We start from the raw sequence: 24,551 nt of genomic DNA, 5'->3' as shown, positions 1-24,551 counted from the left end.
GTGTAACAACGGGATCGGCGTAGGGAAATCATGATATACTGTACACATACATACCTGTAGCTCGCCGAAAGGACTAGATCACCCCGCAAATTGGAGATTGACAACGGACCTTGATCTTCAAGGCATGTAGAGAGATAAGGGGTAACAGAGGGGTAGGTACTTAGAAATGAACGGTTCTTGGAACCATGACGAACATCATCTCTCATTACGTGAATTGGATGCTTGTTTTGTTCAGTTCGTCTGTATAGCTTCGTCTCGAACCCCTGTTTCACGACTCAGGATCTACAGACTAACCTCCACAACTAAAACTGCCACTATCCCCTATGACGATGCTAGATGTATCTCATCTTCACCACTAGCACTATGTAGATATTAGCGACGTTGACATTCTTCATTCCAGGTTCATCTTGTCTTCCCCGCAGGGTCCCCCCCTTCCCCCCAGCGCTGATCCACAAGATCGTCGTTGTTTGGGGGGTGTGCGTTGTTGCAAGAGATGAATGGTGCCATACCAAGGGGGGAAAGATTTTCCGTTTGGAATGAGGCCATCCAGATATCTGATTCGGGATAATGGCTGCAATCAAACGTGTTGTTGTTGTTGATGCTGGGCTTTGTCAGCGGTTATACCTAGACCATGTAGTATTCTGCCCCACTGTGATAGCCTCCATGTTCCCAGCATGGGATATCACCATATCGTTTAAATCATTTCGAAACGGCGATTTCTGAACGAACAACAACTATGTCATCAGACATAAGCGCCCTGGTCCTTGACATGGTCCCTGACAACCTTGCCTGTCATAAAGCCCTTGATCTCGCTAGAGAGGCACTGTCTGTCCCCATCTTGAACCACTCTCTTCGGGTTTATCTGCTGGCCCGATTTCTTGCCAAGAAAGAGGCCTCTCCCTTTGTCTCTGAGGGGCAGATTGGGCTCCTATTCGTAGCGGCTATTCTCCACGACGCTGGAGCGAGCCACCTCTACAATGGCACGCAGCGCTTCGAGATATGCTCCGCTGATTGTGCGAAAGACCATCTCATCAAACACGGCTACTCGGAAGCCGAGGCGCATCAAGTCTGGACGGCTATTGCAGTGCATACGTCTCCCGGCATAGCAGAGCGTATCGACCCACTCTCTCGACTGATTCGACTCGCTGTCCGGTCTGACTTTGGGTCCGACGAGTACAGAAGAAGCATTGGAGTTGGCGAGTATTGCAAAGAGATAGAGGGGTTTCTGCCGAGGTTAGACCCCGAGAAAGCCCTAGGCGACGCCGTGGTCAAGCAGGCCAAGAAGATCCCGCAAGCGGACAGTCTCACTTGGCCCAATGACGACAAATTTCCTGCTGCAAGCTGGCCCGGTATTCTGCTGCGGGCACACGCCGAGAATCCAGACCACGAGGGAGTAAACCCAGCGTTCTAAAAGCAAGGACGTATGGGCCTGCTGTGCGTGAAACAGACCCTAGGGTTGTCATAATGACTGGCTTAAAAGCTGAGATTGGCGGTGAAAACCCTCCGACAGTGCAACATTGACTGGTAAGCGATTGTCAAGGGGTGTTGGTCTTGTAGATCGTGTAAACGTGGACGATCTCAAGTCGGCAGTTGTCACAGATCACACGAGTCACGCTTGGCGAGCGCATCAGTAGATACACCCTTGAATACACACGATTGAGGGACATAACTAGCACTGGATAAGTCAGATTCGCACACATGATCGGCCAACTAAGATTCCAATAATTTTGGGGAGTTATAAACGTAAATTGTACCAAGAATAAAAGGGTAGAAATATCAAACCAGAGAATAAAAAAAGGATACCCGGCACAACGAAACTCCACATCTCATGACAAGAAACATTAGACATCGAGGAACCTCGTTCATTTCTCATTCGCTTTGCAAAACACAAATACCCCCACAACTTTCTAGTCAACGCCCTCGTCTTGGAACTTGGGTGTCCCTGAGCGGCTGAGATTGCTGGGCGTTCTGGTCGGAGTGCTCTGTGAGCTTCCCTTGCGGAGCATACCGCTCGCGCCTCCACGACCCCAGTTTCCGTTGGTAACGACCTCTAGAGCGCGGGCTTCGGCATCGTCTCGACGATGGGAGTCAGATGTGAAGCTTGGACTGAACTTTCCACCTTCTGCTTTGTCGGGGTTATTGGCGTCGAGGAAACCGTCTTCATCATCGGTGTCCAGGTCTGCTAGCTCATCGTCTATTGATCGGCCTCGAGGGCTGAGACGCTGCATAGGTACGTCTTGTGTTGCATCAGCGTATAGGTTGGGATCCCGGCCAAGAACTCGGTCGGCTTTGCTCATTGTCTTAGGACCTGCGAGGTTTGGGCTGGGAGAGTAATGTTTTCCTGCGCCTGTAGGTCGCTCGGGGATGTCAGGGATATCTTCCGGTGAACCCCAGCCAGCGTTCACTTCACGGGCTCGTTGTTGTTCTCGCTCAGCGGAGAGTCGATCGCGAGCCTCTAGCCATGTGCTGCTTGCCTCCCATGTCCAGCCATCTCCTGTAGTGTTGGAGACAGGGAAAAACCACAGCGCGGGGGTGGGGCCAAAGAGGTGTAGCAGGTTGCGTTTCCAGCCAAGATCGAAGACGTTGGGAAGCTTTTCAGAATCTTGCTCGTCGAGGTACTCCTCGTATCTCCTTTGTCGCTGTTCCCGCTCGCGCTGGGCATATGAAAGTTGAACAGGCTGGGAACCGTCAGGGGGGTATGATCGGGGCATCTCTCGTCGCTCCTCGCCTTCTTCAGGACGTGTGATACCGGGTAGAGCATTTGCGTGAAAGTCGACAAAATGGCGAGCAGCCTCTGGTACTTCATTGGCGGGGTTGTGAGCAGAGTTGTACGTCTTACGTAGCGGCGAGAGGTATCTTGTCTTTTCGAGACACTCAATCGTAGTCTGCCCACATCGGGCCAAGTGAATATGCCATGATGTAAAAGCGCCAACCACAAGCCCAATGATTCCGCTGATGACGCTCAGCATGATAAAGTTGACGGGCAGGAAAGAGTCGATGTATTCCTGGTCGTTCAGCGCCTCATACCAGACCCAGCATGCACTCACGGCGAACGACCAGAAGCAGAAAAGAGACGTATAGATCAGGAAGAGGAGGAAGGCCTTGTGGTTGCGCAATCCAATACATGTCGCCAGCCAGGGGCAATGGTGGTCCATCTTGAGAACGCATCGTCGGCACGTTGAGCAGTGGTGAGCACGATCAGGTTTGCGAGCCTGGCACTTTTTGCAGAATCGAAACTCGCCGTTGCTCTTGACTGTGAAGGAGGTGGCTTGGGGTGTGTTTTGTGTCGGTAGAAGACCATAGCCCATGTCATTTGTCGTCGAGCCGGGAGGTGTAAAGACAGCGGTAGTGTAGCACCAGTTGAGCATGACATAGAGTGCGACGCCTACTATTGAAGAACCAGTGCCTGCGAAACTGTTAGACAGAACTCTGACAATTTCGTGATCCCATCATACCTATCCAAGAGCTCTTCGTACTGACGCTACCGATATTGACAACCACCCAAACAGCCCATGATGTCAAGCCGTATACAAAGGCCAATGGAAAGTACGTCGCAAATGTACAACAGCAACGCTCGGCTTTGCGCGCCCACCTACGAGCCGACGCCATTGCGCTCGCTTGTGTTGTGATTTCTGTAGTACTGGGACCAATCTAGCTATTTCGGCGCTGATCTCTGGTTCGATAATTGTTCAAATTTCTATTCGAAACGCCTCGTCATATCGTTATTCGATTGTAGCGAACACAGGGGTATCTATCGTTTAGTCGATTTCGATTTCTGGATGAAGCCGTTGTCGATAGCGGATCGAACTTTGAGTCTAGGGTGATGAATGAATCGACGGGGGCAGTGTTCGTATCGTGTCGTATCTCTATGTCGCAACTGAACCGAGCATCAAATACACAAAATTATTAATCGGTTATGTCGAGGAATAAAAGTAATAAGCTGGTAAATTAACAACTGCCCGCTGTCAATGAATTAAAGTAGAGCTTAGGTCATCAGGGGCGATTGGTTCCACCACCAGAGTAGTGGCTCCGCTCCGCTCCGCCTCTGTAACGCGTATGCCCATACAACATCCGCTGTAAGATGCCTTCAACACTACAGCACCTATCAAGTTCAGTATGTTAAATATTGTACAAAATTCCTAAGATGAAAAAACCAATAGTATAATACGACACATCACACTCTTTAACTAGATGAGCTTGGAACAATTTGTTACTCTTTGTTCTCTCGACCCTTTGCCACGTAAGGGCTGAGTTCCATTACCCCTGGCTGTAAATCAAAGAGGATATCTGGCATCACGACAGGCTTGCATTAAACCTCACCGATATTTGCCACGTCTAAGTCTTCCAGTTCAGGATGTGTCTAATTGCAATGTCCATTTAAAATCATCTAATTGCATGTCTGGAGCCTGCTAGCTGCCTGTGCTAATCCATTTCATGCCGCTTTACAGTTGGCTATTCTCAACTTTTCCATCCCCTGAGACGACGCATGCGTCAAAGTCTACCAGCGGATATCCTCATGATTGTAGGATTTCTTCACAAAAGACTCGGGGGTGGCTTTGGATTCGTCCTTGACTGGCGCCCGTCCGGGCTTGAAGTCCTTGCACACCTCATATTTGACGGTGCCATCAGTGTGTTTTTCCTTGACATCAACCATGCCACCTAGCAGCTGATCCATGTACGCACGGTAAATGTCAGTCTCGCGAATCCTGCACTTGCTACCGTTGGACTCGGCATGCTGGGTGATAGAGGTAAGAGAGCCAAAAGTGTTGAGGCAGTAGGGGCAGCGATACTTGGTCTCGGAGTGAGCCTCAGATCGAAGATGACCCAGGAGTGCGTGGCCCGACTTGAAGGTCTTGGTACAAGTTACCATGGGACAGTTGAACTTGCCAGTATACTCGCAGCTGTACCGGGCGACGTTGAAGTCGGGATGGTCGGGATTGTGAACACTCAAGAGATCATGAGCAGCTCGGGCGTTGGGCGCAGTGGCCTGCTGAAGTTGCTGTTGAGTAGGTCGCTGGGGTGCAGGAGCCTGGGGGAACAGGTTCTTCCCTTTGTTCCAGTTGCTCTCTCTGACGTTCTCCTTGTTGCGAGCCTGAGGACCAGAGCCGGAGGTGGCGAGACTTGGAAACTCCTTCTGCTCGATCGTAAAAGGACGAGCAGAATCTCCAGCGACCCAGCTGGTGGTAGAGGGGGCCTTGGAGTTTGCAGATGGCATGAAGTCCGCATAATTGCTCTTGAGAGGTTCTTTGGTGGCTGCCACAAGAGCATTGGAGAACTCCATCTTCTTCTCCCGGGTACTCTCAATCAGCTTGTTGTTGAGGCGTGTACATTCATTCTGGACATGGGATACGAGACCACCAACTCGAACGAAGGGTCCCTTTCCGCATCCTGAACAATAAAGGTCCTGTTCCTGGGGATGGAACTGGATGAAAATCAGCACAGCGCTCGAGAGCTGCAAAGACGTGGCAACAAACCTGCTTAATGTGCGTAGCCTCCGCTTCTTCAGTTTGGAAGTCTGCACTGCAAAATTTGCAGTGAATATGGTCTTTGCCGTTGGCCCGCATGATGCGCTTGTGAGTGTGTAGATCTTCCCAAGTCTTGAAAATCTTGGAGCATGGCTCGCACCAAAAGTCTCCTTCAAAGCGTGTCCCTGACGGCATCTTAAGTAGATGGAGGGAGGTGTTATTGTGTTACACGATTGTTAGTTGCTGGAAGCGCAAAGAAAGAGCAAAGGTTTCCGTGTGCAAGGACCGTACGGGGAGATGCAGTCAAGCTGATTGTTGTTTGATGAGTGAAGGTAGTGGCCGGCAAGTGATTGTTGGTGACGGGTAGTAGCAGAAGACGGAAGGAACGAAAGCATGCGTGAGGAAAGCAAATGAATTTATAGGTGAAAGGATAGAAAATCATTAGGCAACATGCAGTCACAGGAACGGAAGTAAACGCGCGTGAGCAGTGAATCATCGTCGCCCCCTCAACAAACGGGCAGATTGTAAGTCTATCAGGTTCTTGATAAGCTATCTAGGTACTATAGGCAATAAGCAGGCTTGGGACACGCAACAAAACGTTTACCGCAAGACAAAGCAGTGTGTTTAGACGAAGCACGCACCGGAATCATGCCTCCTAGTGGTAGAACAATCGGGAATCGTTTGTTGATACCGGCATTGCCCAAGACAGTATACGCTGTAAATTTGTTGCAAATAGCTTAGTAGACAGAGCACACTGCTTCAATGATACTCACACAGTACTGATATGTGTCATTCGGTCGAATGTGGCGGTGGTCACGCTGGTGGCAAATCATCCATACATCTCTGGATCGATGTCATATTCCAGTTCATCTGGCATATCTTCGTCTCCATCGTCATCTTCATCGCCACCGGACTCGTCTTCGTCGGCCTCATCAGAATCCTCGTTTCCGGACCCCATCTCCCCCAACAAACGAGCCTCCTCCTCTTGCAAATTTGCAGCGACACCGGCGGTCTCCTCAGCTGGAGCCTTCTTGGGTCCTGCGTTGGGGTCTCTGACTCGCACGCTATAGCCCTTGTGCTTATTCTTTTTAGTTGGTTGTCGTCCCCGGAGTTGTGTCAGCTCCTCATCTGTAAGTCGTAAATTTGGAAGTGGCAGGTGGAACGTTGCTTGGTTTGACCGGACTGGCGTTTTGTCGCCTGTTTCTAGAGTCATTGCAAAGTCTTCCCGGGTGAGATGTCGGTCGAATTGGATGGCCACGAGTTTCGTCTTCATGATAGCCTTGACTTTAGCCCAGAGACCGCCATGGTACCATCCACTGCTGGGATCCCATTCTGGGCGTATATCGGCGTTTTCGAAGAGCTCCTTGAGAAGAGGGTCAGTGATATCGCAGACTTGCCACACTTTGCCGTCGGTATGGAAAGTGTCGCCATCAAAGACGTGGCTCTCGGAAAGCTCTTCCAGGAATTCTTTCAGGGGTCCCATTTGGACTTTGCGTAGTGATTTCCACGTTTGGCCCCGCTGAGCACGCTTCTGCTTTGGAAGCTTGAACATGAGGGTTTGGTAGATTCGATATTTGGGATCCGTTCGTGGATCAATACCATATTGAACCACTCCATCTCTCCACGGACCTCCCTTGAATTGATAAGCGGCGTAGTTCAAATATTTCTTGAGTTCGTTCCAGTTCTTAAGCTTGCCCCCAAGATAGTTGAGCAATGATCGCCGTGTCCAGATAGGTCGCTCCGCGAATGCGTCTTCGAGCTCAGCTATGATTTCCACCATTCGTGGGTCGGTCATGTCGGGGTGAAGCTGAGGCTCAGTCGGCGCAGGATCTTCTGCACCGATAAAGTAACCCACTTGCTTAACAGCAGTGGTATTTATCGTACCGCCATCTTCGGTGGCTCGTACATATGGGTTTTGTGAGTATTGGTAGTTGAAAGGAAGACTCATGTGCGTGAACATGGGTGGTGGGATGATATCGACATTGGGTCCTTTGTCAACTCCAGGCTGAAACTTGAACTCCTTCATCTTGTCGACTGCATAAGATTAGTATCTTGTTAGAGATCAGGAGACAGAAACGACATACCATCTCCGGGAAGAACTTGATCAACGTATCGTTGTGCAAAGTTGGACTTGGACATGTCCCAGTAAAAGTCGTGAAGTCCACGGAAGCGATGTGTACTGCGAATCACACCCACAGCTTCAACATGATAGTTGCCGACATTGTCTGCCATTTTTCGACGTAGCACCTTGGGGTCATCTAGTCGATCGTAAGATGCGACTTTGTCATTTGCAGGCGGTTGATCTTGGGCGTCGGTGACTTCGACATCTCCTTCCCAAGGTCCATCTGTTCCTCTTTTTCTTTTGCGTCCAGTTCTTTTCGGAACTGTGACTTTGAGAACCACATCGTGACTGCGAGCATTATGTGACATGATGGGTTTAAAGAACGGGTCTTCCGGCACCAGATAAAGTGGAATTGAATTCCTCCCCGTATCTAAGACCTAGAATATTGTTAGCAAGATGGGTGGTTGTAAATAATAATCTTTTCTTACATGTTGAAGATGGGGAACGCGACCAAACGCCTTGACAGCTCGGTCAGGGTTTTCCACAATTGCAGGAAACTCGACAGCACCAATAACACGCTCGGGTATCATATATCGAGGAGCTGAATCCGGATGTACAGACTCAGATGCTCTTTCACCGTGGTCATCCTCAAATTGGGCGTCGTCTAGGCTATCATAGCCGTTTTCATCAGACGATAGATCCACTTCCATCGTAGCCAGTTTGAATCATTCGTGAGTTTTCGTTAATGAAACAAGACGATATTGTGAGTCTGGATCTCTGCAGGTGTAAGTTGTGCTGTGTGAGAGATTGGGATATGTTAGAAAAACAAACCAGGGTTCAATTAAACACCAACACTAACCTTGTGCGGAAGTAAAATGAGAGTTTCAGGTCCTACGAATAGAACGACGAAGAATGATGCAAAAGTTGGTGATGTAGTATGTTTTTGCTGACTCCCCAAGAAATGAGATTGAAGATAATAGCAGAACTTTGCTACCGTTGCAGTCGTTCCATGATGGTGAAGATGTTTCGACGTGATTCTCACTTGTTGTATCGATGGTGTGGCTGTGATATCCACAGTGTGATAGATCATGCGCACTGCTGCTTCCGGCGCCTTTAAGGTGATAAGGACAGTGCGGTAAATGGAGAGACGAAGACTGTTTCTGTGGCTGAACTACTTCATATGGCCTGTGCTTCAGACCTGGCATCTTGCCGTTTTGGACCCTCAACAGGGAAGATTCAAACACATTGAGACCTCAACATGTTGCATGATACGGCATCAGGAAATTGTCAATCTTTTTTGAGTCTTCAATTGAGCGTACAGCTTCCAATACTAGCCGGCGGGCTGTGTGTATATGACTGTACCAGATTCCAAGACAGGTAATCTATTACGAGTAATGTTGCCAACTCATCACTATCAACACCAGCTCGGACCCAGTAAACCTGGTTAAAAAAAAATAGTGATACTCGACAATCCAAGGCGTGGAATTTCTCATCTTTATTCTAGAACAAACTCAAAAGCCGCTTTGTCCTGATGTGAAGCATTGCGTCGAGTAAAACCGCCGCCTTGCACAGCCCAGCGTAATTTCGGCCGCGTGACTGGCTCGACGTTCACCTAGTGGCACTCCCTTGACGCCTGCATCTTGGCAGATCCTGAATTTGAAGATTGTCGAGATCTAGATATTTACCATCAAGGATTCCGAGGTGATCGTATCAAGGGTCCTCAGATTCGATAGACGTACAGCTTTGTGAACCACTAGTCGCATGATGTCCAATGTCTTCTAAATGATTGTCCGCATTGATCCTAGAAATTGCATCGGTGCCAACTCTTTTGAGCGTCGGGGTCCATCTATCTCGGAGGGGCATTATCCCCTAATGCACCTCTGTAGCGCCTTTCATTTAGTTGGTTTCACCGCCCGTTCCCAGCACCATCCCAGTAAGGGTCAGTCCAACAGGAGCTCAGCCAGTTAGCATATCAAGACCTAATCAGGCACGCCTGGGATAGATAGTTGTTAGGGATTGTGTGGCCGACGCACCCACCCACTAACATTGTCAACTTGACCTGACCTCCCCTCTCCAATAATCGAAGCGCGTTCCCTTCAACAGGAGCTCCCCCCCGCAAAGAACCTGTCTCTTCGCCAGCGCCCAACGATCACTACTACCTACCTCTACCTTCCTACCTACGACAAGTTTCCCATCACTCAACGACGACAACGAGGCTCGACTCAGCAGCCGCCGTGAGAATCTCGACCACGCCGCGTCTTTGTGATTTCTCTCCTCTTCTTCTTCTTATTCTACCTCACTTCTCGACTTTCGATTCTTCTCCTAAGACAAGACAGCACAGCAGCTTCAGCAGAACAGAGCACAGCACAGCAAAGCACAGAGCCCCCATCCCAGTTCCATCCAGCATTGGTCCTCCACTCCTGCGCAAGTACCAGCACCTGCACCAGCACTACAATCAATTGAACCGCACGATAACCCACTGTCGCCCAATACCATTCTCAGCCCTGGCTGGTTCAGTGCTTTATCGTCCTCTTCCTGCATGGGAGCAATCGTCGCATTTCGCTCCCTCGAGTAGTCTTTCTTCATTAGCTGCTGTTTCAGCCTCCTCAGCTCGGTTCATCCAATCTCGAGCCGCTTCGACTCCTCCAGCTCTCGCACTCGCGGTTCTTCGTCCGGCTCCCGACAGCAACACAACGCTTTCGCCAGACCGGCCCCTCTTCTCTCGCCTAGAAATCGTCTGCTATCAACGACTATCAACATCATTCATCCCTACAACCCTTCGGTGCATTCAATCAGTTGCTTGCGCATCTGCTGTCACCTCTTCGACGTTCCCTTCCCCCTGACGTCGTTGCCCCGGTGCCCCACTGCTTCATACAGTTGAGCAGCGGGCGTCTTAAACCGCCCCTCCGCACGACACACTGTTGTCCGACAAGATGAAGCGCTTCAGTCAGAGAGTTGTACGTCCTTCCCTTCTCTGAGATTACTTGCCTGTGCTAACATGTATCCAGCTTTCGCGTGGAAAAGACCCAAACAAGTCTTCTAAGAAGAACAAGGATAATAAGGATGGTACCGCGTCTCCCTCATCACGGGACAACAATCAGTCACCTGTGCTTACGCCCTCATCCTCCACGTCGACTTTGAACGATCCTCGAAACAAGCAGCCGCAAAACAGCTCTAATCATGGAAGCGAACACGGCGGCGCTTCGCAGCCCTCCAACTTGTCCAATGTAACTCAGGCTGGTAACGCCCCTGATCACTTTGCTACTGGAGGCGCCTCAAGCCCCAACGGTGGAAGCTCTAGCTCTCGGCTGCCCCCAACTGTGGTTATCAGCCCTACACCTGGTGTACGTACTTAACCTTGTTCCTTTTCGTTGTGCTTTCCCTAACCGTGATTCTGCACAGCATGTCCCTCCTCCAGGAGCCGCCGAGACAATGCCACACGACTTGGCTCCCCCCAAAGCGGGCCAGAAGTCGCTCTTGATCCATCGAGGAATAGATAACCGTGATGCGATTCCTGAGGGACTTCGAACCCCAAAGAGGCAGCATTCCTCAAGATTCGACATTTCGGCCCATCGCGAGCTTGAGAAACTGCCCGGTTTCCACGAAGTGCCACCCAACCGACGACAAGAACTCTTTATGCAGAAGATTGACCAGTGTAACGTTATTTTCGACTTTAACGATGCGAGCGGCGACATGAAGTCGAAGGAAATCAAGAGGCTTGCCCTGCACGAGCTGCTGGATTACGTTGCCAACAACCGACAAGTTATTACTGAGCCCATGTACCCCAAGGTTGTCGACATGTTTGCCAAGAACCTGTTCCGCCCGATCCCGCCCCCAATAAACCCCCAGGGCGAGGCCTTCGACCCTGAAGAGGACGAGCCCGTTCTCGAGGTTGCTTGGCCGCATATCCAGGTCGTTTATGAGTTCTTCCTGCGCTTCATCGAGAGTCAGGATTTCAACACCAACATCGCCAAGGCGTACATCGACCATAGCTTCGTCCTCCAGCTCCTCGAGCTGTTTGATTCCGAGGATCCCCGCGAGCGGGACTTCTTGAAGACCACTCTCCACCGCATCTACGGAAAATTCCTTAACCTCCGATCTTTTATTAGACGATCTATCAACAATGTCTTTTTCCAATTCACCTACGAAACAGAGCGGTTCAACGGTATTGCCGAGCTGCTCGAGATTCTTGGTTCCATCATCAACGGTTTTGCTCTACCTCTCAAGGAGGAGCACAAGATCTTCCTGACCAGAGTGTTACTGCCTCTGCATAAGCCCAAGAGCCTGAGCATGTACCACCCTCAGCTTGCTTACTGTATTGTGCAATTCCTGGAAAAGGACGCATCACTAACTGAAGATGTAAGTTGAACTCCTCTCCCAAATGCCATAAGCTAACAGATCTTTGCAGGTTGTTATTGGACTTCTTCGTTATTGGCCCAAGGTCAACAGCACAAAGGAGGTTATGTTCCTCAACGAAGTCGAAGATATTTTTGAGGTTATGGATCCCGCAGAATTTGCCAAGGTTCAAGAACCTCTGTTCCATCAGCTGGCCAAGTCCGTGGCCAGCCCTCACTTCCAAGTGGCCGAGCGTGCCCTTTACTTCTGGAACAACGAGTATTTCTGCAACCTTGTCAGCGACAACGTGGAGATTATCCTTCCCATCATGTTTGCTCCCCTCTATGAGAACTCAAAGGGTCATTGGAACAGGTATGTTTGTTCTCCCCCTTCAAAAATACGATTCTAACTGGATAGAACAATTCATGGAATGGTTTATAATGCCATGAAGCTCTTTATGGAGATCAACCCTCAATTGTTCGACGATTGCTCCCACGAGTACACGGAACAGCAGAACAGCGCCGCAGCACGCGAGGCCCTTCGTGAGCGTAAATGGGCTGCTCTGAGTGAAAAGGCGGACCAGCAGAGACAAAGCAACGGCAACGGAGTGGCTGATGCCCCTGCTCAGATCACACCCATGCCCCGTGTAGACGAAAACGACGCTGCCACCGAGGACAATTCAAAGCGCCTCGATTCGCTTAAGTTGCAAGACGGCCGACCCAGTCTTCACGAGCGCGACAACTCTGTAGGATCCGCCCTAAGCCGGTAATCCAAACCGACAGCTCTATCCAACATACATCAGTGCATCGAGCTTGGATAAAAGAGCGCAGACCCCTTTCCAAAATCGAAGCATCAAGATGGGATATAGTAGGTTCGAATACCATCATTGCTGTATAGTCGTGTCTGACGGTGGTATTATGATTATGAGGAGGAATTGGTTTTTCGCAGTTCGATAATGGACTTAAGAACATGCGTACTCGACATACAGTCACTTTGCTGGGTTGGAATTGGCCAATGTGGACACCACCATTGCTCTGCAGCGCTTTTGGACCTTTCAACCTTCTTTCTTGGTTCGCGCGGCAGCTAGACCACATTCAGGGCTGCCTTGGGGAGGGGGAAATACGCGCAGGCGACATTACAATGCTACCGTGTTTTTCTCTTGTCCACTTCCCGTGCACTGAATATGACAAGCGAAGCCGGATGCTATATTATATCTGTGCCGTGGTTATGGGTGGGATACGGACATAAAAGGGCATGGACGTCTACGCTTTTTCGTGTAACTCTTTCGGCGAATTCTTACTTTGTTTTCTTTTACTTCTTCTGGACTTTTTTCCTGTCCCGCTGCAAGGAACCGGACGTTTGGGGAAGCTATAACTTCTTCACTGGTCATGGTTTACGTTGTGTCCTTGTGTATTTTGCTGTGTGTGAAGAGAGGAGAAGGGTTAGGTCTGCTTGGTTGTATGGAGACGATGAATGAGCAAGACTAAAATAAAAGTCATTATTGTCAAATCATAATTGAATATATTTTGCGTACAGGTGCGTCTAGTCACTGCGTGGCTTAAAGGTCTATTTGTTACAGTAATACTGCACCTAGGGCCCTACCATCCCCTTCCTCGATCGTAGCCACCCCTTCCTCTACCACGGAATCCATTACCTCTTCCCCTGCCTTGATATCCGTGCTGTGGCGGAGGCGGCTGTGGGGGAACATTCCATCCTGTCATCGGCCCCATCATGGCCGGATTGTGAGGGAACCAACCTGGTGCCATGGGCGGAGGCGGTGGTACTGGCCAAGGGCCATGATAGCCGGCTGGTGGTGGAGGCAGTGGAGGGAAATCCCCTCTTGGAGGAATGTGAGGGAAATGGGCTTGAGGCTGCTGTGGAGGAATCGGGGGAGGACGATTCGGTCGATCTTGAACGTTTTTGTTGTAGTATCTCGAAGGTGAACGGGACCGTGATCTGCTGTACGATCGCTGTCTCGAACGATCGTGCTGGTTTCCACGGCTTCGACTGCGACTGCGGCTTCGGCTGTAGCTAGAAGTATGACGTCGGTTTCGACTTCGGCCATGGTCGCGGCTGTGAGACCGACTTCGACTTCTGGAGTCTCTTGAGACCCTTGGCCGCTTATGCGCAGGTCGTGAAGAGCTTCGTGATCGACCACGCGAGTAGCTACGTGATCTTGAACGACCTCGGGCTGCTCCCTTACCACCATTTCTTTTCCTATCCTTCATCTTCTCACAAAAGCGACGGGACCAGCCATAGTACGTCTCACCTCCAATGATATCACCTGTAATCTCGTCAAGGATGATTCGTTCTCCAAGTTCGTTCAGATCGTTGGTGGGATCGTCGTCCCACTTCTGCTCCTTGGAAAACATGCGCTCTACCTCACCCAAGAGATCTTGTACGGCATTCACAAGAACTTTATCGGCGGGTCCAGGGGCGAGTCGAATGGGTCGAATTTCGTCAGGGAACATTGGTTTGGTCGAATTCGGAGTCAAATGTGGTAACCATGTTGTCGCAGGTAGATCGTGCCATGGTACGGAGTTGTCGCCGTGGAAGGAAGGGAGAGTGAATGGCGCGTTTTTGGCAAGCTTCAGGGAAACATTCGAGACTTGCGGTTCCTGGGCTGTTTGTGGAGCGACGCCGCTGGCGAGGGCTTCTTCAAGCTTGGTGACCATCTTAGAGTTGATGTACTGTTGTTCATCCCACAGTCGAATAAGATCCTCGAGCTTCTTCTTGTGTTTCGGGCAATTGTCGAAGGCGGAAGCGCTTGCGATCAGACTAGGCAATACGTTGTCCCAGGGTATCGCAAACTCGATGTTGCCGTTTCGCGCAATGATATGGTAAAACACATCATTCAGAACGTATAACAGATGGAGTCTGCGTCGTTTCAGACTAGGCCGCGAGCCATCGTCTTGCAGACTCTTTGATAAAGCACCGTAGTACTTGGCAAGCGCAGTGGTGCGCGCGGTAGACGGGGCAACATTTTCGATGATCCAAACCTTGCATTTCTGTTTAACCAAAAAAAGCACGCAAAATTTAGTGACTTCTGCTTGGGTACAGAGGGAACAGCTTTTCAAGCGATGGAGCAGACCTGGACGTTGGGGCGCGAGCACCGGACGAGGGCGTCTGTTAGGAGCGAGAAGAAAGCTTCAACTGAGGGACGGCTTAGAGATGTCGGATCGGCGCGGAATAGTGTGGCAGAGAGCGTAGCCTTTGCGATGGCCAGCTCTGGAGTTGCCATTTTGGCGAGACGAGCTTCCTCGAGGGTGTTTAAGGATAAGCAAATGTTTATGGACAAAGTTATGTTATCGAAGCTAGGTATGGTGGAGCTTGAGTAATGGAGAGCTTCCAAGTGCGGTTGCGGCTAATTGCCGGCCTTGGTGACACGTGGCTGTGCAGTCAGCCACAATTGTCTAATGTGCTCAACAATCTACACTAGGACATGAGGCTCGTCATGAGCAGCGAATACGTCACTCGAATGCATGGGTTGAAACGAATGCAGTTCAATTTCTCAATGTCAATAAGTACTGTCAATGCAGCAAACAAAGAAAGACCAATGCCAGAGCGGCCCAGAAAGCGATTCTTTCCGTACCAGAGCTGCAAGCGAGGTCGGCACAGGGTTCCAGGATCCACTCTAACCGGTCTTGTCCGTACATGTTGCATCCAACTCATGAGCAGAATAAACCATAGTATTAGCAATTTTGTGTTGATGGTTGATATTGCAACCAACAGGTCGTCTGGGCCCTTCCTCTTGCAGTTTTCTCCGAGACTAATTCATGACGATAAGGCGTTCCGCATGGTAATTGTTGTACACAGCTCCATCCAAGAGCTTACTCCTTCCGTCCTCCATTAATCTAGGAGAACCTGTCACCCTTGGGACTCCGGTACACCGAACTGCTCTCGTACTTGCTCTTCTCGTTGATTCGTTGATCCTCGGTCGCTGGCGCATGTCGTGTAGGAGCGGGATCTTGAGCAATCTCAGTGCTTGGGGAGTAAGTGTGGTCGTCGCGGGGAGGACCGCCACCCTCTTCGGCCTCCAAGTTGTTGATCATCTGTATCTTCCTGCGGTGGGCGTCCATCTTGGCTTGACGGTCGGCATTGATTTGCTGCTTAGCGAAGTAGTAGGCACCGCCACCGGCTATAACAATGTCAGCTCGAATTCCAGAGGCAGTTAAATAGCAAAAGGCAGTTCCATACCGACGCAGAGAGAGCCCCAGCCCAACCTAGAATAGAAGGATTTGGTTAGTTTCGAGTTGTTAATGGATGGAGGGGCGAAGATGGTAGGCGCAAAGTACGAACCAGAAGGATTTGACCTGTTACAATTAGTATAAGCCGCACCAGCATCGGAATCATATCATAGAAAACTTACAGTGTTCATTTTGACGATAATCGGTAATCCAGAGAAGCGTGGAAATTTTTGAAAGTGAAAATCGGGGTGACAGATTGAAAGTGGCAGGGTTTGGTAAAGGTGTAAGTGGAATGGCCTGACATGATATATGCGTCGGTTCCTTTAAGGTCCAGACCTTATCGCTTGGCATCCACCTCTTAGCTCTTTAAGTTCGATGCAGGTGGCGGGTACGTACCTCTAGACTGCAGCTTCTTTGGCTGTGTCTCGGAGGTTTATTAGTAATAAGTCGAGGGAATAAGCATGTAGTTTAACAAAAGTTCGAAATGATTAGTTCAAGGCCGATGTAAATCACTTAGAGTTTCTATGATGACGTGGAAATATACCCAGTTTGCAATGAGGGGGGACACGATGTAGGACATGTCCATGTGTCTGATAGAAAAATCATGTCTTCTGCCAACCCAAGCTAAAATGCTTGATCTGCCGCCGCTAGAACGGGTTTCACCTCGGAATATCCAAGGAGCCTGCGGCAACCATCAACTTCGTTTTAGTTAGACCAGCAACCATAGCTTTACAGAGGCGTGTCTTTTGCAGGGGTTTGATGACTGGTTTCAAAAGAATTGTTTGCTTAAGCTTTTCTGTTTTATGTTGTAATATTGAATATCATGACGAGGAAAAGGTTTATCGATTGGCCCTGGAATTTCTTGGTAGGTTAGTGATCTTATTGTTCTAGTGTTGGCTTCCTATGTCAAACTGTTCTTTACAGTCAGGTCGCTTTTGATGAAACTTGAACAGCTGTTTCATGGCGGTCGATCTTCAGGTACCAACAACAATTTCAGACAGCGTTTATTAGGTACAAATCATTCATTTATCGCTACAGGACAGACAAATGGTATAGAAATCAATTTCTCTCTAAAACAGTCACGCAATGGAATTTTAGCAAACCAGGTCATCCGCTGACTATCTTGTTCAACGATGATCATTCTTGTTGACCGCGTGGTCAAATCTTCAACTTCAATGCTTTTCCCCGCTGCCGCACCCCTGAAGCCTTAGCGGAAATCACTGACCCTGGTAGCTTCACCGTGCATCATCATGGACACGAGAATAAATGCACCGTGACAGCTAGGCCCAAGTCGCATTGCTCTACAGTGTCCAGACGTGCATTAGATACACTCCATTATGACATAAGGGTGGCTCAGCCAGCTCGAAATTGTGAGAGACCACGCAAGACAACTCGCAGTATGATCGACACTGAAGCCACGAACATAATAGGGGACCTCTAGAGAAAAAAACAAGACACTTCTCCAAAATATCCCTCGCTTTGTTTGCATTCATTTCGACCACGATACCGACCAGACGACACTGTTTTGGTCATTGTACGGCCCCTGTCATTTACATCACCCACCCGCTCTTTCATCGATCCCCAACTGTTCCTTGTCACTGCCCAGCGCCGACTTTTGGGTCCTTAAATTGACCATCTCGAATTTATTTACACCGATCAACTTGCAGCTTCATTACTTTCATTGCGACGCCAGGCCTGTATATCCTTCAACTCGTATCCTGTTGATGCCTTCATGAGAGACTGCTGGGCGTGGGTGTAGCGGGTATAATCACCCTCGACTCTCACTTTCAAGAGGAAGCTTTGCTTTACCATCATGGAGCCTACCAACGGCGAAGGGCCTGATGGCTCTTCACTTGTATGCAGGTCCCGACTCATGCTCAAGCACCGCTAACAACCACTAGAAGCCTGTATCATCTTTGCGAGCGCGATTCGAGAATATGGGTACTACGCCCAACTCTAACGTCAGCAAACCTACCGATGTCCCACCTGCTACCGCAACAACTACTTCCGGTCCGCCTTCACGATCCATCTCCCCGGCCCCGAAGCCGAATCGACTACGTGAATTCAAGCCTGTACAAGAAACACCAGCAACCAGTCCTTCGACTCCAGCCGTCCCCGCGAGACCAAAGCCGAAGCCTGCAGCACTGTCTACCAACCAAGATGCCCCTCCCCCGCCGACGTCCGCGAGACCTGTCCCGGCTGCAAAACCACAAACTGTTCAGCTTCAACAGCCAGCACCGCCTATGCCCCCTGCTGTGACAGTCCTTCCACCCCAATCGCCTCCTAAAAACCGAGTTTCAGATCTTGCTGTTGGAGACCAACCTTCGTTCATAAACCCAGATGCTGTCGCAACACCTGCCACACCGACTGCTGGAGGCCGGTCCTTCAAAATTCCAAGTCGATCACTCAACACCTCACCATCATTTAATGCCCCTGTATCTCCTCGACCTGGAGGCTCAAGACCACCGTCACCGCCTCCACCTAGACGATCTGGGGAGCTGGGCCGAGCTCGCGAATCTAAAGTGCCACCACCGCCGCCAGCACCTCGCAATGAGAAGGCGTTGATTCCCGCGCCCAAGATGGGGTCAATTTCTGGCCCAACAGTAGCACGAATGAACGATATCTCGCAAGAGAACTCCCCATTTAATAGCCCTCCAAGTAGCTTTGGATCTGGCGAGGAGACACCGCCGAAACTACCGACACGTCCAAGGCCACAGTCACATATTGAGCAGCCCAGTAGGCCGAGATCAGTGGTTGTCGGTTTTGATCCTCCTCCAGTGCATCATTCGGTCACAAATATGAGGAAGGATCGGGAGGAGGCCAATGGGATGTCTAGAGGTCACATTACTCCTCAAGTAACTGGCGAGCCTCGACCAGTGCTACCAGCGAGACCTGTGAACTTTGAGCCTCCCCCTCGACCTCCTCCGCTGAACAACAACAATTATAACATGCCTCCTCCGCCACGACCGCAAAGACCAGCTGCACCAACAGCGGTCCAGGCTATCGACCCTCCGCCTGCCTCTACACCACCAAAGCGAGTCGTCTCGACCCCAACTACACAGCAACCTCAACAACAGCAACAACTTGCTGCTCCCACAAGGGGGCATGGCAGATCAATGACAATAGACAGGGCATCCGACAGAACGCCCGCCGAATTTCGTATCGCCCCAACAACCATTCCAGCAACAGCTGTTGCTGCTCCGCCTCCAAAAGCAATACAGTCCACTCCTGTTGTTGCCGCTAGGATTACACCAAGTACTGAGGCTATCCATCATGTCGCCACATATCCAGAAGCTTCAAATACAAACCGACGACCACCATTCAGCAAACATGGGACGTTCGATATTTCGACCAAGTACGATGCGAGAACCTTTGATGTATGCGGCGAATTCATATGTGCAAGCGGCTACATGACAAGAGTATGGAGTCTGATTGATGGCGAACAAATCATGAGCTTGCAACATACCGAAGGAGTCAAGGCAACTGCAGTGAGTTTCAAGCCCGCTGCTGATCCACGAGAAGAGGGAAAACGAATATGGATTGGTACCAACACGGGAGACCTAATGGAAGTTGAAGTTGCCACGCATGCCATAACGCAAAGCAAGCCCAATGTTCATGGTAAATATGAAGTCGTACGAATCTACCGACACTGGAACGAAATCTGGACGTTGGATGAGTCGGGAACACTACTTGTCTGGGGACCCGACGAAACCGCTGTTGCAAATGTTTCTGGGCATCCTACTCAGAGTTACAAGGTTCCAAAGGGACATACACATTCCATGGTTATTGGTGAGGAGCTCTGGCACGCTACAGGCAAAGAAATCCGAGTTTTTGCACCGACAGTCGATGGACGATCACAGTTTCAGGTGCTCGTTCGGCCTTTGATAGCGGATAATGCGGGCGAGGTCACTTCCGGTACTCTTGTCAAATCCCACCCAGGCAAGGTCTTTTTTGGACATGTTGATGGCAAAGTAACGATTTATAACACCAAGGATTATTCTTGCACAACAATGTTGAACATCAGCACATGGAAGATCAACGCGTTATCAAGCGCGGGCAATTACATCTGGGCAGCATACAACACTGGCAAGATTTGTGTCTACGATGTGGAAGAAGCGCCATGGGTCATTCTCAAAGAGTGGCAGGGACACGAAAACCCTATTGTGAAAATGGCCACTGATCCCTCGTCCTCCTACTTCTTGGACCGACAACAAGTAATCTCGTTGGGAGCAGACAACAAGATCAAAGCGTGGGACGGTCTGCTGGAGGACGACTTTCTTGAAGACTCGATGAAGTCGAAAGACACTCAGTACTGCGATTTCGACGAAATCCGAGCATTATTTTTTACCTGGAATGCTGGAGCATCGACACCATCCAGTTTACGACATTCTTCAGGCGATTCAACATTTTTCCAAGATCTTGTTCAGTCAAGTGGCTCGCCAGATATTCTTGTGTTTGGTTTCCAGGAACTCGTGGACTTGGAAGACAAGAAATTGACAGCCAAACGGTTCCTCAAACCGAAAAAGAAAGAAGCAGGAACAGATCAAGAACGAATGAGCCACCAGTATCGAGATTGGCGTGACTTTTTGATGAAGACACTTGACGACTACATGCCCGCAGACGACTTGTACCACCTCCTTCACACAGCACCCATGGTGGGACTATTCACGTGTGTGTTTGTCAAAGCACACTTGCGAGACAGAATTCGGGGACTCCAGGGCGCGGAGGTGAAGCGAGGCATGGGTGGCTTGCATGGCAACAAGGGCTGTGTAGCTGTTCGGTTCAAGATTGATGATTCTTCGATCTGTCTTGTCAATTGCCATTTGGCTGCTGGGCAATCTCAAGCGAACGCGCGACATAATGACGTCGCTGCTATTCTTGAAGCCAACTTGTTCGCCACTGAACGAGATTCAGCAGCTCGTATTGACAGTTTCGTTGGTGGAGGTGATGGAAGTTTAATCATGGATCATGAGCTTTGCATCCTCAACGGTGATCTAAACTACCGAATCGACACTATGTCTCGCGATACTGTCGTTGCAGCAGTCAAGCAGAACAACTTGGGTAAACTTCTTGATCGAGACCAACTTTTGGTGGCCCGTCGCCGCAACCCGGCCTTCAAGCTTCGAGCTTTCGACGAGATGCCCATCACATTCGCGCCAACATACAAGTACGACGTGGGCACTGATAATTACGACAGTAGCGAGAAGAGACGAAGTCCCGCTTGGTGTGATCGACTGCTGCATAGAGGTCGAGGTCGGATAGAACAGTTTGACTACAGACGTCACGAGGTCCGAGTGAGCGATCACCGACCCGTGACAGGAACATTTAATCTTTGGGTCAAGAAGGTCAACCCCAGGGGTAGAGCAACGGCATGGATGGAAAGTCAACAAAGCTTTGAGGATATGCGTGAGAAGGAAACCTCTGAGGATAAGTGAGTTAAGAATGCAACCTTGAACGCGGTCCGGAACTAACCAATCACACAGACTTTGCTTCCTGAGAGACATTTGCGGATTTGACGAAGCAACGAGCAAGAGGCTCATCAAAGAAAGATCTGCAAGGCGTGAAAACCGCAGCCCTGTGCGCACTTGAAGCGACTGACCATATCATATCGTATACCCAGATGGCATTGGCATGAATCATACAAAACGGAGGAAGCATGAGAGGCGCATGGTTGAGTTGGATTGATGTATTAATCGGAGTAAAGAGGTGAATTGGGGGGGTCTTGAAAGATAACGAATGTGATAGTTGGTATCACGGAAAAGGGCGTGTGGTGCGGTAGACTACTTGTTTTACGCAGGTATTTTTTGTCCTGTTGATAGGTACTTTAGACATTGATGCGGACACATACAAAGACGTGAATATTTATGCTAGACGCTTGGTCAGCCAAAGCGGCATTTGCAGCACCAGGACTCGGCTAGGCGATGAGCATACATTACATGGTTATCAGACTAGCGTAGCAGCATTTCATTATCAATTCACAAGAAGCCTTGGTGTGAAAGTATTTGAATTGAGTGGAATTATATTTCCTCTTGCGTCTGTCCCGGGTAAGTTCATATCAAGATAATCAGGGATTCTTGTCTACAGTAGATGGATTGATGTAATTCAGACAAATTAACCAGTTTGAATGATCTGAAGACATAGCATAGGGTAACTCGTACCCAAATCATACTGAAAATCAATTGATGCATTGTGTCCTCAGCCTCGAGCTTTATCTGAATCACCCAGTGTCCAGGTTAGATGTCTCATATGAAGAATACGATTACGAGCTTCAAAGTGGTAGGTCGAATGCATGTCAGCTTGCACTTCTTAGACCAAAATACCCCCTAATCCTGCAAGATGGGAGATAAGATTCCCGTAGAATCCGAAGGTCTCTTGGAAAATCAGCGAAATGCCCCCTGTATTTGCAGGTGACGGATGCCGATCCGGGCCTTGACTACTTGCAAGGGTCGACTTTGATTGGATACGACAAGGTACGGCTGGTCGCCAAGTCAATTAGATTGTCGATGGTAAAAGTCGACTATTTATCTTCTCCTGAATCGACAAGAAGAGTTGATCTTGGAGCTTTCTCTTTCTTCTTTCTGTTCATTTCTTCTCTCTCAAGAAAGGGAATTGACAGGAGATTTGGGTCTGATTCAGAGTCCTTTGACGAATTTGTTCAGTAGAAGCAGCTCGTCATACTTGACTAATTCCTGCGTCTGAGTGAGCGGTGAGACTCAACAATATCAGCCTCAACACTCATATTCTACCAGAGACTTGACCAAGACACTCGAAAATGGCAAGCTCAGCAGAGACCACTTCTGGTCCTCGAAAGACACCAATCCCTACTCCAGGACCCAACAGTCAGCCTACACCAAGGCCAGAGCTGACCGAGGAGCAAAAGACAAAGTATGAGGCTCTGCTAGAGCAGGTCAAGGGCTTCACCGAGATTGAATGCGAGAAGCAGGCCGACAAGGAGGACAAGTCAGGCCCCATCACGGATCACGAGCGCTCATGGCTTACTCGGGAGTGTCTCCTTCGTTATCTCCGTGCCACAAAGTGGACTGTCGATGACTCGGCCAAGCGGCTCAAGGCGACCCTCGCATGGCGTCGCGAGTACGGCCTGGAGGGCTTCACACCCGAGTACATTTCTCCCGAGCAGGAGACAGGCAAGCAGATGATTGTGGGCTTCGATCGTCAGGGTAGACCGTGCCAATACCTGAACCCGGCTAGGCAAAACACCGACACGACTCCCCGTCAGCTTCACCACCTGTTTTACATGGTGGAGCGAGTGACGGATCTTATGCCACCGGGCGTGGAGATGCTCAGTCTGATGATCAATTTCAAGCCTAGCAAGGAGCGCAAGAACACGAGTGTACCCGTGTCTGTGGCCAGAGAGGTGTTGCATATTCTGCAGAACCACTACCCTGAGAGGCTGGGCAAGGCTCTCATCATCAACGGTATGTAACCCCCGATTCACATTTTCAAGAGCCTCAATTGACAAAGCTTAGTACCTTGGATCGTCTGGGGCTTCTTTAAGATTATTACTCCGTTCATCGACCCCGTGACGCGTGAGAAGCTCAAGTTCAACGAGGACATGAAGCAGTATGTTCCCCCGGAGCAGCTGTGGAGCCTCGACTGGGGCGGTGATATGGACTTTGAGTACGACCACGAGACGTACTGGCCTGCGCTCAACGAGATGTGCCGCCAGAAGCGCGAGGACAAGTTCCGTCGGTGGGAGGCCGGTGGTAAGGAGATTGGTGAGAGTGAGGATTACCTCGCCGGTGGAACAGACGTGAGCATCAAGGGTGTCAAATTTGAGGGTGCCAAGGATGGTGTCAAAGAGGTTGAGGAGAAGTTGGCGGCGACCAAGTTGGAGGAGCAGCCTGTTGCGGCTTGAGGGGACGGTGCAATGTTTAGGCAGTTTGTGTCTTGTCGACGAGCGTAACAGAGGACATGGCAGAGCTGCGCATAGTGTCGGGTATAACGAGGGACATAAAGAAAGTTACGCCTTTTGGTGGAATGGTAGAAACTGCAATAGTGTCAATGTGCAGTGCGCATGGTAGGCTGAGAGTTGAGCCTCAATTCTAAATGCAACGTCGTTGCCTGTCATGCTTATTCTTATTGCCCACTTTAGTCACTTGCATGAGCTGAGTAGGTAGTGCTTGATATAAAGTTCTAAATTACACAGTAGGAAAGCATTGCGAGCTGTCTATGTACAGTATCGATGTCAGAAAATACTTGGTATCTGAGGCTCAAAAATCCACCTGTAAAATCTTCCATCCGCTTATCACATCTTGCCCTTTCGGCAGGGTATCTATCTACCCACCTGTCTTATGGTGTAGAACTTGTAAGTTTCTCACGCGATAGCTTTCTTTCTTGTCAACCTAACCTATTTGTGATTCCTCTCAATATGATCACCACCAATCAATTCATAGAGAATTCTCCGACATTGTCTGACATGTACCCTTACCACTTGAAAACATTTGTCACTGAATTTTGTCTTGTTACTATGATACAAAGTAC

At 49.7% G+C, this 24,551-nt stretch overlaps 9 protein-coding genes across 9 annotated transcripts, besides 1 other annotated feature; 4 read left to right on the top strand and 5 right to left on the bottom strand.

Moving 5' to 3' along the window:
* Window positions 1-736: 736 nt before the first annotated feature.
* On the top strand, window positions 737-1,411 carry FPSE_12240 (uncharacterized protein; the record flags this gene model as incomplete). Its single annotated transcript, XM_009265357.1, has 1 exon — window positions 737-1,411. One exon carries the CDS (start codon window positions 737-739, stop codon window positions 1,409-1,411), a length of 675 nt encoding a protein of 224 aa, XP_009263632.1.
* Window positions 1,412-1,907: 496 nt separating this feature from the next.
* On the bottom strand, window positions 1,908-3,609 carry FPSE_12241 (uncharacterized protein; the record flags this gene model as incomplete). The annotated part of the gene is made up of 2 exons (XM_009265358.1): window positions 1,908-3,406; window positions 3,456-3,609. 2 exons carry the CDS (start codon window positions 3,607-3,609, stop codon window positions 1,908-1,910), a joined length of 1,653 nt encoding a protein of 550 aa, XP_009263633.1.
* An 889-nt stretch (window positions 3,610-4,498) lies between these two features.
* On the bottom strand, window positions 4,499-5,660 carry FPSE_12242 (uncharacterized protein; the record flags this gene model as incomplete). Its single annotated transcript, XM_009265359.1, has 2 exons — window positions 4,499-5,422; window positions 5,475-5,660. 2 exons carry the CDS (start codon window positions 5,658-5,660, stop codon window positions 4,499-4,501), a joined length of 1,110 nt encoding a protein of 369 aa, XP_009263634.1.
* Window positions 5,661-6,294: 634 nt separating this feature from the next.
* Window positions 6,295-8,237, bottom strand: FPSE_12243 (uncharacterized protein; the record flags this gene model as incomplete). The annotated part of the gene is made up of 3 exons (XM_009265360.1): window positions 6,295-7,499; window positions 7,550-7,964; window positions 8,016-8,237. The coding sequence occupies 3 exons, from the start codon at window positions 8,235-8,237 to the stop codon at window positions 6,295-6,297; spliced, it is 1,842 nt and encodes a 613-aa protein (XP_009263635.1).
* A 1,622-nt stretch (window positions 8,238-9,859) lies between these two features.
* Window positions 9,860-9,907: a microsatellite.
* A 553-nt stretch (window positions 9,908-10,460) lies between these two features.
* On the top strand, window positions 10,461-12,631 carry FPSE_12244 (uncharacterized protein; the record flags this gene model as incomplete). The annotated part of the gene is made up of 5 exons (XM_009265361.1): window positions 10,461-10,484; window positions 10,536-10,871; window positions 10,930-11,886; window positions 11,936-12,234; window positions 12,280-12,631. The coding sequence occupies 5 exons, from the start codon at window positions 10,461-10,463 to the stop codon at window positions 12,629-12,631; spliced, it is 1,968 nt and encodes a 655-aa protein (XP_009263636.1).
* A 960-nt stretch (window positions 12,632-13,591) lies between these two features.
* Window positions 13,592-15,103, bottom strand: FPSE_12245 (uncharacterized protein; the record flags this gene model as incomplete). Its single annotated transcript, XM_009265362.1, has 3 exons — window positions 13,592-14,079; window positions 14,132-14,870; window positions 14,954-15,103. 3 exons carry the CDS (start codon window positions 15,101-15,103, stop codon window positions 13,592-13,594), a joined length of 1,377 nt encoding a protein of 458 aa, XP_009263637.1.
* Window positions 15,104-15,716: 613 nt separating this feature from the next.
* FPSE_12246 (uncharacterized protein) lies at window positions 15,717-16,240 on the bottom strand (the record flags this gene model as incomplete). Its single annotated transcript, XM_009265363.1, has 4 exons — window positions 15,717-16,000; window positions 16,060-16,085; window positions 16,162-16,175; window positions 16,232-16,240. 4 exons carry the CDS (start codon window positions 16,238-16,240, stop codon window positions 15,717-15,719), a joined length of 333 nt encoding a protein of 110 aa, XP_009263638.1.
* Window positions 16,241-17,862: 1,622 nt separating this feature from the next.
* FPSE_12247 (uncharacterized protein) lies at window positions 17,863-21,638 on the top strand (the record flags this gene model as incomplete). Its single annotated transcript, XM_009265364.1, has 3 exons — window positions 17,863-17,904; window positions 17,951-21,480; window positions 21,533-21,638. 3 exons carry the CDS (start codon window positions 17,863-17,865, stop codon window positions 21,636-21,638), a joined length of 3,678 nt encoding a protein of 1,225 aa, XP_009263639.1.
* Window positions 21,639-22,821: 1,183 nt separating this feature from the next.
* FPSE_12248 (uncharacterized protein) lies at window positions 22,822-23,925 on the top strand (the record flags this gene model as incomplete). The annotated part of the gene is made up of 2 exons (XM_009265365.1): window positions 22,822-23,485; window positions 23,537-23,925. The coding sequence occupies 2 exons, from the start codon at window positions 22,822-22,824 to the stop codon at window positions 23,923-23,925; spliced, it is 1,053 nt and encodes a 350-aa protein (XP_009263640.1).
* Between the last annotated feature and the right edge of the window lie 626 nt (window positions 23,926-24,551).

This window comes from Fusarium pseudograminearum, chromosome 3, assembly GCF_000303195.2.
Source record: "Fusarium pseudograminearum CS3096 chromosome 3, whole genome shotgun sequence".
In the NCBI taxonomy this organism is placed as follows: domain Eukaryota; kingdom Fungi; phylum Ascomycota; class Sordariomycetes; order Hypocreales; family Nectriaceae; genus Fusarium; species Fusarium pseudograminearum.
Note: the sequence above shows the minus strand (reverse complement) of the source record. Positions and strands in the feature narration are given on the sequence as shown.